At 41.3% G+C, this 16,026-nt stretch overlaps 1 protein-coding gene across 4 annotated transcripts in view; it reads left to right on the top strand.

Moving 5' to 3' along the window:
• Nucleotides 1-16,026, top strand: part of Uggt1 (UDP-glucose glycoprotein glucosyltransferase 1) — a 103,424-nt gene that overhangs the window by 29,177 nt on the left and 58,221 nt on the right. For 3 of the 4 annotated variants that reach the window (XM_031367145.1, XM_031367144.1, XM_031367146.1), the window contains exons 7-11: nt 1,489-1,585; nt 3,129-3,207; nt 5,336-5,436; nt 11,033-11,132; nt 11,965-12,025. In XM_031367145.1, coding sequence (XP_031223005.1) covers nt 1,489-1,585; nt 3,129-3,207; nt 5,336-5,436; nt 11,033-11,132; nt 11,965-12,025 — 438 coding nt within the window. The remainder of the gene's footprint in view (nt 1-1,488; nt 1,586-3,128; nt 3,208-5,335; nt 5,437-11,032; nt 11,133-11,964; nt 12,026-16,026) is intronic. The other variant, XM_031367147.1, reaches the window with a different exon arrangement.

Here is a 16,026-nt window from a genome sequence, read left to right as displayed (position 1 = left end):
GAGACAGAGTTTCTCTGTGTAGCCCTGGCTGTCCTGGAACTCATTCTGTAGACTAGGCTGGCCTTGAACTCAAAAATCTGCCTGTCTCTGCCTCCCAAGTGCTGGGATTAAAGGCGTGCAGCACCACTGCCCGGATGGAGTAAGCCTTTTGAGTGCATGTCTGAGAAAGCAGTCAATTATCCCTCTGTAGTAGTCATGCTATTTAGTATAGCACCAGTGGGGGATGTCTTGCCTGGCGATCAGTGGTGTGGCATGTAGGCTCCAGCACCAGCTAAGACCATGGATGCTCTTTCTTTCCTAGTGGGCTTTTTAGCACCCTTGCAAGCACTCTGAGATCTAACCAGCAGTGAGGAAGCTTACTGGTCAGTTCCAGAATTAATTTCTCTGTGTCCTGCAACCAGTGTGTCTAGTGTCTTTAGCAATTGGGTCTTACCCCTAGTAGGGGACCTAGAGCAGTGGCAGTAGCTTGTACTGTAGAGGGACCTCTGGGGCTACCTGGACAAATAAATGCATAAAGAGCGTCCCATGCCTGGCACAGGGGGTTTTATTTAACAACTAGTATCTTTTGGAGCAGCACTGTCTACCTGTACAGGGTACCTCTGTTTAAAAGATAGAGGATTTTAATCATGTATTTTTAGTTATCTTATGGTATTGGCTTTTCATATACCTTTAGTTTTGTTTCTCCTTTGAAATTCTTATTCCTATAGTTATGACAAGATAAAAAAAATGTAAAGGGGCCGGGCGGTGATGGCGCATGCCTTTAATCCCAGCACTTGGGAGGCAGAGGCAGGCAGATTTCTGAGTTCGAGCCCAGCCTGGTCTACAGAGTGAGTTCCAGGACAGCCGGGGCTACACAGAGAAACCCTGTCTTGGAAAAACAAAAAAAACAAAAAAAACAAAAAAAAAAAAAAAAAAAAAAAAAAAAAAAAAAAAAAGGAGTCTAGGATTTCCTAAAGATGCAAACACAGTCTAGATTGATTTTGTTCACAAATAAGATGAATATGATAGACAAGTACTATAATATATACACGTCATGGTAGACAACTACTTCTATAATTGTTGATGTTCACTCTACTCACTTGAATATATAGCTAATACTATATAAATCAATATTAAAATAATTTAAAATGTTTATAATAGAATTACATCATTCCCTTTTTCTCCTTCTAGCCCCTCCTATGTACTCCGCCTTGACTTCATTTAAATTTATTCCATTTTTCTTGTGTTGTTAAACACATGCATGCACATAAGCACACACATATGCACCCACACAACCTGTTCAGTGTGTATGATGTTATTTGTACATACATATTTCAGGGCTGACCATTTGGTATTGGACAAGCAATTGGTGTGTTCTTCCATGAAGCCTTACCAGTGTGGCTGCCTACACACGAGCAGGTGGCACCAGTAGACATGCTATTAAGCAGGGGCCTGCTGTGCCTCCTAACGAGCCGGGTGGTGATGGTGGAATTTTTCTTCTGTTTGCAGAATCCCAGGAAGGAGCCAGTTCACCTTTCTGGCTATGGTGTGGAACTGGCGATTAAGAGCACGGAGTACAAGGCCAAGGATGATACTCAGGTGAAAGGTGAATTTGTAAAAATAAGAGCATGTGTTCTCTTGCCTTTAAGTATGAGTTAATTTGGAATTGACTCCCGTCTTCAAAAAAAAAAAAATAGGCTTGTCACGTCTGGGTGGGGAACCTTAGCACATTTTCTAGGCCTGTATTTTTGTCCTCTGTAATGTTTGGGCAGTGATATGTTCTTTTTAAAGTGTCTAGGAGAAGAAAGGAGGATAATATAAGTCTAGAATTCGGGCTGGATATTGTGGTGTGTGCTTAACAATCTCAGTGCTGAAGCAGGTGAATTATAGTTCAAGGCTGCCTGTGCTGTCCCCCAAACAGTAAAAACAAGGGTACACAGAAACAAAAAAGAGCCCACAAAGTTGAACGCAGTGTTTTTACACAAGTGATGTAATCAGCGGCGGCAGCAGCTGTTGTTGAGATCATATGTGTCACAGACAGGCATTGCTGTGATTCCGGCATAAAAATTGAAATATCCTAAGCCTCAGGGATAGTTCTGTTTTTAATATTTTCTCTGTATTTGGAACAGTTTTCTTTGGGTTCTTCCTGCCATAATACTATGTGGGTTTTTGTTTTGTTTTGTTTTGTTTTGTTTTGAGATAGATTTTTTTGTTTTTTTTTCCATGTAGCCCTCGCTGTCCTGGAGCTCACTGTGTAGACCAGGCTGACCTTAACTCACTAAGATCCTCCTGCCTCTGCTTCCCAAGTACTGAGACTAAAGAGATGACCTGCTACACCCAGCCCTGAATTAAGTTTTTCAACCACAAGTTTTACTTGCTGTCTTTTTTTTCCCTTTAAAAATCACTTTATTATATCTTTTGAATTGTGTGGTATTGAGTTCAGAGTCTTGTGTATGATGATGCAAGTCCTCTGTATTTCACCATTGAACTGCATCCACAGTTTTTTTAATGTTTTTGTTTGTTTGCTTATCCAGGCACACTAAACTATCCAGGCAAGTCTTGAACATGATCCTTCCTGCCTCAGCCGGAATTATGGTGCATGCCATTATATTCTCTAAGTTGCTTTTAAACATGAAATGATAGATTTGAATAGTGGAGCAAATGGAAAATGGCGTGTTGCTCTCTCGGTGATGTTTAGGATTTTTTAACTGTAAATTCTTCAGAATTTAAGTGTGAAAAAACATTTCACAATATTTAAATATTAATTTTGAAACTTTTAATATAAAAATTTCTAAGGCTTTAGAGAATTTTTTTTAAAGATTTATTTATTATTATTCATGGTTACACTGTAGCTGACTTCAGACACAACAGAAGAGGGAGTCAGATCTCATCTCATTACGGGTGGTTATGAGCCACCATGTAGTTGCTGGGATTTGAACTCATGACCTTTGGAAGAGTAGTCGGTGCTTTTACCTGCTGAGCCATCTTGCCAGCCCGAGAGAAAATTTATTCTTATTTTGTCCAGGAATACAAGAAATATTAAAACACCATCAGTTTAAAGCCTACATTGAAATGTTAATTGCAGCATTTGATATTTCTTTTTACTTCTATTCTTAGCTGCTAGACATGTCTTTACTATGTCTTCATAGGAACTGAGGTAAATGCCACAGTCATCGGGGAGAGCGATCCTATTGATGAAGTTCAGGGATTCCTCTTTGGAAAATTAAGGTATGTTAATTCATGTTGCTGTATGTCTCCCTTCGTTCCTGCTTGTCTTTTGAGTTGCTGTAAGAATTGTGGCTCTACGGCACTTTATATGCAGAGTCCACAGTGGAGAAACCCTCTGACCTGCGTTAGGGCGGCTATTTCTAGTTACTCTAGTGAGGCACACTGTACTTGGATGGCACTGTAGTTACCTGCCCATGGCTGGAGTGGCTTTGTTTTCCTCTCAGTTGATAACATAAAGTTACAGATTGTTGTTTTGAGTAGCAGAATAGATCACATTCTATTTTTTGTTCACATGATTAGAAGTAATATGGATTTTAAATTAGAGTGACTGGGATTATTTTCTTATGCTGAGCAGAATTTGAAAAAAATAAGCAAAAGGGTATAGTAGACTTTAAAAGCATGCAACAGAAATAATGTTCCATCAGCCAACGGGAAATTTTTTCTTTAATATTTATTTGTTTGTTTAGTTTTTTTGAGACAGGTTTCTCTAAGTAACCCTGGCTGTCTTAGAACTTGCTTTGTAGACCAGGTTGGCCTCTAACTCACAGAGATCTGCCTGTCTCTTGAGTTCTGGGATTAAAGGCATACAACACCATGCCTGGCCCAAGTTATTGGTATTTTTTTGAGCGAGGTCTCCCTTTGTAGTCCTGGTTGTTCTGGTATTCTCTGTGTAGACCAGGTTATTTTCAGTCATGCAGAGATCTGCCTGCCGCTGTTTCCTAGATGCAGATCAAAGACATGGGTGATCATGCCTGGCAGAAAATAATTTTTTAAATTAATTAATTAATTTACTTTTTACTTATTCACTTTACATCCCACTCACTGCCCCCACAACCCTTTCCCTATGCCCCTTCCCTTCTCCTCTGAGTGGGTGAGGCCCCCATGGCATTTCAAGTTTCTGCGAGGCTAGGTGCCTCTTCTCCTACTGAGGCCAGACAAGGTAGCCCAGCTAGAAGAACATATCCCACATACAGGAAACAACTTTTGGGATAGCCCCCACTCCAGTTGTTTGGGACTCACATGAAGACCAAGCTGCACATTTACTACATATGTGCAGGGAGGCCAGCCTGTGTATGTTCATGGTTAGTGGTTTAGACTCTGAGAGCCCCAAGGGTCCATGTTAGTTGACTCTGTTGGTCTTCTTGTGAATTTCCTATCCCCCTAGGAGCTGCAATCCTACAGAAGATGATTTTAATGATGGAGTTTGTTTCATAATTACACAGAACATTTTGTGAAAACAGCATAATTTATAGCAGAAAATTATTCTTGACTGTGGTGACTTGATAAATTTTTTAGTCTCAAATTTTGCTGGGTGGGAATTTCAGTGAGAAAATTTGTAGTGTGTTGCCCTTTTAAAAAAGTAAAATACGGTGATAAATAATATGCTAGGCTGACTCTCATTTCCATCAGCGGTGGTGACACTTGGCTGAAAGAAACAGTGAGTGTAAGCAGGTTTCCAGTTCCCAATTGCAGTGTCTTCCCTTCCGGTTGCATTACTGTTGGGTTGGCTCACTACTGTGGGCGCTTGCCTGTCATCTTTTTCCAGCTCTGGCTACAGCCAGGTGCCACTTTTAATTGATCAAGATTTCCAGAGTCTCTTTTAATACCCTTTCTGTGCTTTTAAATTACATTTATTTATTTTGTGTGTGTCATGTATGCACATGGACCTAGTTCTCCGATTCCTGCGGGACCTGAGTCCTGGGGATCTAAATCAGGGTGTCAGGCTCGGTGGCAGCCGTCACTGCTGAGCCCTTTTGTTGCTTTTTGGGTGATGCTGTGGTTTTATGCGTTCACAGCACAAAAGCTTCATGTAGAATATACAGCATTAACGTACTTCTAGAGAACAAAAGCTTCATGTAGAATATACAGCATTAACATACTTCTAGAGGACAAAAGCTTCATGTAGAATACATAGCATTAACGTACTTCTAGAGAACGAAAGCTTCATGTAGAATATACAGCATTAACATACTTCTAGAGGATAGCTGTTGTGCTTTAAAGTCTTTTGCCTGTATTGAGCAAAACTTCTTAGGTCTGGGAGGGGTAAATTATGAAGATTAAATCAGAGTTCTTTGCTAAGTGAACTATGAGAGAACACAGTGAAAAGAGTCGATTCTGTTTCTGTCAGAGAACTGTACCCCACCTTGGAAGGACAGTTGAAAGAGTTCCGGAAGCACCTTGTGGAGAGCACCAATGAGATGGCCCCCCTGAAAGTCTGGCAGCTGCAAGGTAATGTAAGCCCAGCCCACTGAGTTCAAGATTGGCGCTCAGTTGTTAGAGTGCTTGCCTAGCATGCGCAGAGCCCTGGATTTGACTCTCAGCACCACACCAACCAGGATTTGTACTGGATGCCTGTAGTTCCAGCACTGTGGCTAAGGCAGGATGAGTGTCATGAGTTCCAGACCAACTTGTGCTATAGAATGAAACCTTGCCTTGGGGCAGGGGCAGGGAGATTGGGGACTGCAGAGTTTGAATAAGATCTACTAGATTCTGAGAGTACCACAGATCATCACACACACACACACACACACACACACACACACACACACACACACACGTGCACACACACACGCGCGCGCGCACACACACACAATTTTAAAATTGAAATATATTTACTCTCTTCCCTTACTCCCTCTCAAATTCATGACCTCTTTTCTTTTTAATTATTACTCTCACATGTATGTGCGTGCGTGCATGTGTGTGTGCGCATGTGTGCATAAACAGATACTGTGCAGAGCTTATGTAGCGTTGTTTGTGTATGTATGCTTTCAGGGCTGACTACTTGGTATTGGGTCACCAATTGGGCTCATCCCCTCATAAGCCCAACTCTTAATTTTTAGTATGCTTGTTGTTGGTGTATAGAAAATCTGTTGATTTTTCTAAGTTGATTTTATATCCTGCCACTTTGCTGAAATTGTTGACTGTTTTTTGAAGCTTCCTGGTGGACTTTGGGATTTCTTATGCATAGTATCATGTCATTTGCAAATAATTTGGCCTCTTTTCCTGTCTTTGACCCCTTGATTTTTTACTCTTACCTTATTGCTCCAGTTAGTGTTATGAGCCCTTTATTGAAAAGGTGTGGGCATAAGGGACAGCCCTGCTCCTTTCCTAATTTTAATGTGATTTAAGTTTTTCCTCATTTAGGATAATGTTGGCTGTGGGTTTGTTATATGTCACCTTCATTGTGGTGAGATATGGTCCTTCTAGGGTTACTGTCTAGACTCTTATCATGAAGCCATGTTGGATTGTTTTCTTTTTCTTTTTTTTTTTTTTCAAAACAGGGTTTCTCTATGTAGCCCTGGCTGTCCTGGTACTCACTCTGTAGACCAGGCTGGCCTCGAACTCAGAAATCCGACTGCCCCTGCCTCCTAAGTGCTGGGATTAAAGGTGTGCGCCACCACCACCATCACCCGGTGATTGTTTTCTAAATATATTGAGATGGTCATATGATTTTTTTGTTTGTTTATTTGTTTTGAGACAAGGTCTCATCATGTCCTGGCTAGCTTGGAAATCACTATGTAGACCAGGTCAATCTTGAACTCAGAGATCTGCCTGCCTCTGCTTGCTTGCTTGCTTGCTTGCTCTCTCTCTCTCTCTCTCTCTCTCTCTTCCTTCCTTTTTTTAAAGATTTATTTATTTATTTATTTATTTATTTATTATAGATAAGTACACTGTAGCCTCAAATCTCATTACGGGTGGTTGTGAGCCACCATGTGGTGTGGTTGCTGGGATTTGAACTCAGGATCTTTGGAAGAGCAGTCGGTGCTCTTACCCGCTGAGCCATCTCGCTGCTCCTGCCTCTGCTTTCTGAGTGCTGGGATTAAAGGAGTGTGCCACCATGCATGCTTGGCTAGGGATGGTTATATGATTATTTGTCTATTTATATGATTTACCACATTAACTACTTATATATGTTGAACTATCCCTGTAACTTGGGGATAAAGTTAACTTTGTCATGTTGGATAATTTTTTTGCTATCTGCCTTTATGGGATTACAAGTATTTTAGTGAGGATTTATGAATATATTTTCATCGTGGATATTGGCTTGGAGTGTTCTTTTTTGTTGTATTTTTATTTTGATATTAAAGTACTGTCTTAGTAGAAGTTTGGACATACTCCTTCTGTTTCTATTATTTTAAATAAATTTAAGAAATATTGGCTGTAGATCTTCTTTGCAAATCTGGGATTCTGTGTGACTATCTGGGCCAGAACTCTTTTTCATTGGAAGGCTTTAATTGCTCTTGGAAATCTTCTTACCTATTACAGGTTTTTTTGTTTGTTTGTTTGTTTGTTTGTTTTTGTTTTTGTTTTAATGTTGTTGGTTTGCATGGATCTAGAAATTTGTCCATTTCTTTTAGATTTTCCAACTTAGTGGAATTCAGGTTTTTAAAGAATTCCCAGGCCGGGTGGTGGTGGTGCACGCCTTTAATCCTAGCACTTGGGAGGCAGAGGCAGGTGGATTTCTGAGTTCCAGGCCAGCCTGGTCTACAGAGTGAGTTCCAGGACAGCCAGGGCTAAACAGAGAAACCCTGTCTTGAAAAAACCAAAAACCAAACCAAACCAAACCAAACCAAAACAAAACAAAAAGAAAAAAGAATACCCTTATGTGGCTTTGAATTTCTTCTGTTGCAATGTTTCACTGTTCATTTCTGATTCTGTTCATTTTCGCATCTCATCCTTTCCTTTGGTTAAGAGGGTCAAGGGTCTGTCAGCCTTGTTTAATTTCTCCAAGAATCAGCTCTTAAGATTCATTGGTTCTTGTATTGTTTTCTTCATTTCTATTTTATTACATTCTACTCTGAATTTTAGTATTTTTTGCCATCTTCTGGACGTAGGTTTTATTTTGTTCTTGTTTCTCTTGGGTTGCACCATTAAGCCATTTATCTGTACTCTTTCTAATTTTTTTAAAAGATTTATTTATTTTTATATGTATGAGTACACTGTGGCTGTACAGATGGTCTTGAGCCTACATGTGGTTGTTGGGAATTGAATTTAGGACCTCAGCTCTCTCTGGTCAACCCCGCTCGCTCTGGTTTGCTCCACTTGCTTCGGTCAACTCTGCTCACTCAGTCCACTGTTGCTGTCTTCAGACACACCAGAAGAGGGCGTCAGATCTCATTGAGGGTGGTTGTGATTTGAACTCAGGACCTTACCCACTGAGCCATCTCGCCAGCCTGTCTTTCTAATTTTTTAATGTAAGCACCTAGAGCTGTAAGTCTGATTGATCTTAATGTGTCACAGGGATTTTTGTTGTACTGTATTTTATTTAGTTCCAGGAACTTCTTGATTTCTTCTTTGATTCATTCACTTTTCAGTAATGTGATTTTTAATCTCCATGAATTTGTGTACTCAGTAGAGATTTGTTGGCTGTTCATTTTAAGTTTCATTGCATTGTGGTCTGATAGGATACGTGATGTTGTTTCTGTTTTTCTGAGTTTGTTAAGATTTGTTTTATGTCCTAGGATATGGTCTGTTTTTTACAAAGCTCCCATGGGCTCAGAGTAGAATGTATATTATATTCTCTGGTGTTTATGTGGAATTCTTTATAATCTGTTAAGATCATTTGATGTATGATGCTATTTAATTCTCTTGCTTCTCTGAGTTCTTTTCTATTGGAGAGAGTATAGTATTAAAATTACCTACTATTATTAGGTTGATGCTACTCTTTGTCTTTAATTTGACTAGTAAGATTTTTTTTTTTTTTATGAAATTTGGTGCACCAGAATTTTGTGCATATATGCTTAGTTACAATGTCCTCTTGGTTAATTTTTCCCTTGAGTAGGGTGAGACACCCTCCTGCTTTCGGTTACTTTAGTCTGGAGTCTAGGAGAGCCATGGCTGCTTGCTTCTCGGTCCTTCTGTGTGCAGTGCTTCTCCTCTCTTCTCTTGGTGGGATGGTGCCTGTTTAAAGCTGGGGTGAGCTTCTTGTCCACAGCACAGATGAGGGCTTTGTTTCCTCATCCTTCAGCCAGTCTGTGGACTTTGTTTCTTCATCCTTCAGCCAGTCTGTGGACTTTGTTTCTTCATCCTTCAGCCAGTCTGTGGACTTTGTTTCTTCATCCTTCAGCCAGTCTGTGGACTTTGTTTCCTCATCCAGTCAGCCAGTCTGTGGACTTTGTTTCCTCATCCAGTCAGCCAGTCTGTGGACTTTGTTTCCTCATCCAGTCAGCCAGTCTGTGGACTTTGTTTCCTTATCCAGTCAGCCAGTCTGTGGACTTTGTTTCTTCATCCAGTCAGCCAGTCTGTGTCTTTTGATTGGGGAATTAAGGTCACTAATATTTAAAGTTATTATTGAAAGGTGTGTGTTGATTGCAGTCTTTTTTTTCTCTCTGAAAGTTTATGTTCTCAGTTGTGCTTTTTGTTTCATTAATTATGATATCATTTGTTCTTTCTACAGACTTGCAGATATCATTATTCATCTCTTCAGTCTTACATTATTGCTTGTAGTATTATCTTTAGGGTTGGTTTTGTAAATAGGAATTCTTTTAATCCTTTTATGCCACAGAAAGTTTTTCTCTTTCCTTCAACCATGGCAGATACTTTTGTTGGACACAGTCTAGCTTGACATGCATGGCCTCTTAGAACTTACTGTACACCATTCTAAGATCTTCTGGCTTTCAAAGTTTCTACTGAGAAATCAGCGGTTATTTTTTCTGGTGGGTTTCCCTTTATTTGTCTTGCATTTTTTTCTCTTGTAGCTTTCATACTGTGGGAGTGTTTACTGGTCTGGTCTTTCAGTGTTCTATGTACTTCTTATATCCGTGTTTATTTCTTTCCTTAGTTTGGGGAGGTTTTCTTCTATGATCTTGTTGAAGATCGTCTGGTCTATGCCATTGCCCTGGGGTTCTTCTCTGTCATCTCTGCCTATAATTTGAAGATTTGAGTACCTCAGAGTCTAAAGACAGAATGGCTAAGAGAAGAAAGGAAATCCCCTGTAAACACATAGTATTAGGTAGGCTGCAGTGATACATACACCACTTTTTGGGATCAGATACATAATCTTACAACATGAGAAATATGTAGCTTGCTTTTATGTTCTTTTTTGCATAGATTTTAGAAACTGAAGTGACAGTTTTTAATTTTAGGTTTACACTTTTTTTAAAAATAGTGCTGAGGGTTAGATCTAGGACCTCACATTGGGTATGCACCCTCCCACTGAGTAACAACCATGGTCTTGCATGCATTTTACAATTTATTTCCAATGTGCTGTGTAGGCTGGTGTGCCATAGTGCCCATGTGGTGGTTAGAGGACGGCTTTGTAGAGTTTGGTTTGTCCATCTTTGTTTTGGTTCCAAGAAATTGAACTCATCCCATGAGGCTTGCATAGTATGCAGCAAGTACCTCTACTCACTGAGCCTTCTCACTGGTCTCCTGTATGCATTGTACACATTCTCAACTGTGTATCTGTAGAATGGTAAAGGCATATAAGGGCAGAATAGATGTGCACTTTTCTTTTCTAAAGAGTATTCTAAGCTATTCCCAAGATATTTTCCCTGAGGTCATTGGGTAAATAATCTTAATGCTATATTTTATAATATATTATAAATCCAGACAACTACAGGATTTGGGCTCAAGTTTGCTTCTGCGAAATGTGTTAGTTATCATACAGCTTAGGATTTTATGGATGTAGTCATGAATAACTTAGTAAAAACTCCAGGGTCCACGAAGTGAAACCCGAGATCTGAAGAGACAGTCTGGGGCACTGTCTAATAGTTGCATTCTATGGCATCCTGACCCTCAGTGGATTGTGGGTAGTGTTGGGGACTTTGTCTACCCTCATTACCCTGGATTCCCGTGTTCTAACGTCACACATGCCGTTGTGCAGATCTCAGTTTCCAGACTGCTGCCCGCATCTTGGCTGCTCCTGGAGCGTTAGCTCTGGTGGTGATGAAGGACATTAGTCAGAACTTTCCTACCAAAGCCAGGTATGTGCTAAGGTTTTGCTACATCTCTCCTTCACATTGTTCCCTGTTGTTTTCATGCTTGCACAGAACATGATGTGACTAAAATGTAAAAATGCTTGGGCATGAAACCTATTTGTAAGTACTGTTGTGATCAGTGTCTTTCTAACACATGACAGCTGTTGGTTGTGTGGTTGAAGAGAGGGGTTTAGATTTAGATGCCCCCCCCCCCCCCGAAAAGAGGAGGAAGAGGAGAAGAGGGATTCAGGGTGCGGTGCTGGCTTAGAGACAGACTCAGGGAGACTGACTTGTTTATCATAACAGAATGAATTTTCTGACATTGCTGTCTGTTCTGTAATGTTACTCTCTGTCCTGTGAATGTGAGGCAAAATTGTCTAAAAACCAAATTCTTAGAAACTTTTCCTGATGTCTTTGTCTCAAATAACTAAAATTAACTTCTGGACTGAGAGTTTCATAAGTAAGTCCCTTTTTTATTGTGGAGTGCCTACATAAGATTTCTTAAGCTGTCAAGCTTCTGGAAGACACACACCCAGGGTTCAGCCTCTACCAGAGGATTTAATAGGACTAGCAGTCAGCCGTAGGGCATTTCTGCTGGCCAGTTATCTGAGCAGCAAATATCACATCAGGAGTAGGGCCACATAGTTGGAAGTCACCATGCAGCTTTCCACATCTGAGTGGTGCATACGTTTGCTGGTTCTACAGCTGTGAGGTTTACTTAATTCTTACTTTTGTAATTTATTGAATCATATGTTTCATGTCTAAAAATAGGGAAATTGAGGACCTTTATATGAAATGCTAAGCTAAACACTGATCGTATTTTTATTTTATCTTTTAGAGCAATAACAAAAACGGCTGTGAGCGCACAGCTTAGAGCGGAAGTGGAAGAGAACCAGAAGGTATTGCTAACTGGTAGAAAATATTCCACTATCTCTCCTGTGTTGTAGCTTTAAAAAAATGAAGAGACTTGAATTAAGTTAGTGGCATTTAATAGGATTCCTCTTGGTAATACTATTATTATACAGTATTTTTTATCCGATTTGTAGCATTTTGTTTAAGGAGAGGCTCCTGACTAGAGGTTGGGGGTGTGGTCACCAGGGAGTGTGGGCCTCTTAAGTAGTTTTCCTTTAAGTCTTTTTGTTCCTGCCTTTGGTGCATTCCGTGTGGGAGCTGGGCTCTTGTTCTCCCTTCCCAGCCCCACATGCAGTGTCTGGAGACTGCCAGGATGTTTACTACTCCCTCTTACTTATGCCTTCTGCACCAGAATCCATTGGCCTAGAACTGTGGGTGTGTTCAGCTAACCTACCTATATACCTACCTACCTACCTACCTACCTACCTACCTACCTACCTACCCACCCATCCCTCTACCCATCCATCCATCCATCCCTCCATCCATCCATCCATCCATCCATCTGTTCATCCATCTACTTATGGCTTTTCCTGATAGTCTTAGAACTCTGTAGATCAGCTTGGCCTTGAGATTGACCTCCCTCTGCCTCCCAAGTGCTGAGATTAAAGGTGTGTGCCACCACACTTGGCTTTAATTAGCCATTTTTACCCCTAGATTTCAAATTCATTATGTTTTTTGTTTTGTTTTGTTTTGTTTTTTTTTTTTTTTTGAGACAGGGTTTCTCTGTGTAGCCCTGGCTGTCCTGGAACTCACTCTGTAGACCAGGCTGGCCTCAAACTCAGAAATCTGCCTGCCTCTGCCTCCCAAGTGCTGGGATTAAAGTGTGCCACACCGCCCGGCTAGATTTCATTATGTGTAGGATGTTAGTTAATTAAGTAGATTTGAGAAAGAAAGAAACCAAATATTTCACACATATTTACTAAATTAAAAACATCAGCATGGGTGGTGGTGACAATACCTGTAGCCTCTGAGTGTGGGAGTAGAGACAGGAGAACTGGAATTTTATGTCCATCCGTTCTTGGCTATACAGTGAGTTTGAAGCCAGCTTGGGGTACATGAGGCTCTGTTTCAAAAAGCAAATAAGTACACTCAGTTTAGTAATTGTATGTACATTTTTATTTTCCAGAATAGCAATATTAAATATTCCTTTGAATTTATGATCCCCTGTTTACTGCAGTAAGGGTGGTGGGATCTGGGAGAATGAAGCCTGCAGATGAAGTTGACTGAAGTTTCATGCTAAGCCATCCTTACTCACTCAGAGCGTCAGACAGTTTGTACTCTCAGGGTTAAGAAGAGCCACAGAGTAAAGTGTCCTATCCTAAGGGCAAACCACATGTGGCAAAACCATGTTTTTCCAGAGAGGTGTGTAAACAAGTAACAATAGCCAGCTGTAATAAACGATCTGATGTAACTCACTCCTATCCACCACACCTGGGAGGAGCACAGAAACAAGAACAGTTCTGTGTTTTTGAAGGAACGCATGCATGTGGATCTATCATGGCACACTACAGAGGTCACAGCTTTGAGGAGACATTCTTGCCTTTTCCCTTGCTGAGGCAGGCTCTGTCTGGTTTCTGATGCTGTGACGCATGCTCCAGGCTGGTTGTGCTGTAGGATGCTGGGTTTACAGATGTATGTACACTGCCACATCTGGCGTTTTCACATGGCTTTGCCTGCCAGCCCTTCCCTGGCTTGGGGTTCCAGTCCTTAGCTGCTCAAGCTCTCCATCATTTCTTGGGTTTTGTTGTTTTTGTTTTTAAGTGAATTTTGCTGGTTTTCTTTTTTTTCCTTTTTTTTTTTCCTTTTTTCTTCTGATGCAGGGTTTCTCTGTCTAACCCTGGCTGTCCTGGAACTCACTCTGTAGACCAGGCTGGCCTCGAACTCAGAAATCTGCCTGCCTTTGCCTCCTAAGTGGTGGGATTAAAAGCATGTGTTACCACCACCTGACTGGTTTTCATATTTAAAACCTTTTATATTTTATTTTTTGAGGTTATAATATAATTACATCATTCCTCCTTTCCTTCTCTTCCTTCTACCTCCCCCTTTTTGTTCTTTCATATTTATAGCCTCTTTTGTCATTGCTGCATATGTAGATGTGTGTTTTCTATATTTTTGTGTTCTTATGTTGTTTTCTGATTGATGCTGCCATGTCTGTGAAGCATGTGACACAGATCCTCACTGTTTGGTTTTCCCATGTAGTGTTAGAATTTAAAAAAGCATACCTTTTCCTAGTCCTCTGAGTACTGGAAAGTGAAGGAGCTCCTCAGAATTCATCAGAAATTCTGTTGTTGGTGTCTGGTACTTCCCTTTGTACTGCACTCCCAGTGGACTGCAACGCTGCACTGTCTAGTGGACTGCACCGCTGCACTGTCCAGTGGACTGCACCGCTGCACTGTCCAGTGGACTGCACCGCTGCACTGTCCAGTGGACTGCACCGCTGCACTGTCCAGTGGACTGCACCGCTGCACTGTCCAGTGGACTGCACCGCTGCACTGTCCAGTGGACTGCACCGCTGCACTGTCCAGTGGACTGCACCGCTGCACTGTCCAGTGGACTGCACCGCTGCACTGTCTAGTGGACTGCACCACTGCACTGTCTAGCATACTGCTGCACTGTTTAGAGTACTACACTTCTGTACTGTTTGTGGTGTCGATATCAAGAAAGTAGTAATCAACAGCAGAGTCAGAATGGAGTCACATCAGCGTTTTTGGCAGGGATCAGGCAACACAGTCACAGTGTACTCGACAGCCACTCGGGAACACAGTTAGGAAGTGCTCTTGACCAGGCCTTGCTGGCATAAGCAGCTGGAGGCATTGGCTTCAGTACAGTAATCCAGAGTTTCTTGGTGTGCTTCAGTTGGAAGGCTTAAGCAGGGCATGGTGTTTAGAAACCCTTCTTCCAGTCCTCTACTTTATCAAGGGGCCCTTGTGTTGCTTGCCAGCTCAGCCTTGATTGGCATCACAATCAGCAAAGGCAACAGAAGCATAAAGAAACAAAGCTTATGTATGCACTTTAATCTAGTACTTGCAGACAGAGGTAGGGGAAATTCCAGAGCCCATGTGACTTGATAGAAGTGGGAATCCTCCAGAGACATTGATTATAGATAGCATCTGTCTCCAATATTAAGGAGATAATTGTAAAGGGCTTTATTACTAAGGCAGTGAACAAACATGTACATTCCCTTGGTGTCCTGCATAAGGCAGAACTGTAAGCTTTAGTTCTTTGTAGTCCAGAGAATTGTTGGAAAAGGAACTCAAAAGAATAAATATCTTATTGTATTGTGGGGCAAGAAGAAACATGTTATTTTAAAAATTAAGTAGAGATAATATTCGTTCGGTTAGTCCTATTTATATTCTGTTGTGTGTGAGGTGTGTGTGTATGTATGTGTTTCATTGTTTGTAAAACACGTTTTTGTGGGTTCACATGCACTTGGGTGTATGTGTACAGAAGCTGGAGGTTGATGTTGGGTGTCTTTCTGATTTGCTTCCCACTTTACTTACTAAGGCAGGGTCTCTGACTGAACTCAGGACTCAGACATTTAGCTTATCTAACTAGCCAGCTTGTCTTTGGGGAGTCCCGTCTCTCCCATAGTGTTGAGGTTACAGATGGATCCCCATGCCTGCCTACTTGGCCTTTCGGTGGGTAGGTCTGGGTATCTGAACCCCAGGCCTCCCTCTTGCATGGGAAGCACTTTCTTTATCCACTGAGCCACTCCCTGCCACTGTTTTCTTTCCTGATAAATAACCCTTGGTATTTCATGCTCCAGTGTTATACAAATCATCCTGTCATTATCAGAGTGGAGGGAGGAGGGGACGACGAAAGATGGAGGCCCAGTAAAACGGTGTCTTTGCCTACTGAAGTGGGCACTCAGGATATAGAAGGGCGTGGGGAATATAGAAGCGAGTCTTAACCTAGCCTAGGAATGTCAAGATTTATGTGGGCAGTAAAGCCCAGGAACAGCAAGCTTTGCCAATTGTGCTCTCCCTGC

The sequence above is a fragment of the Mastomys coucha genome, unplaced genomic scaffold (genome assembly GCF_008632895.1).
Source record: "Mastomys coucha isolate ucsf_1 unplaced genomic scaffold, UCSF_Mcou_1 pScaffold14, whole genome shotgun sequence".
Lineage (NCBI taxonomy): Eukaryota > Metazoa > Chordata > Mammalia > Rodentia > Muridae > Mastomys > Mastomys coucha.
The sequence above is the reverse complement of the archived record's forward strand: the minus strand, read 5'-3'. Positions and strand labels throughout refer to the sequence as shown.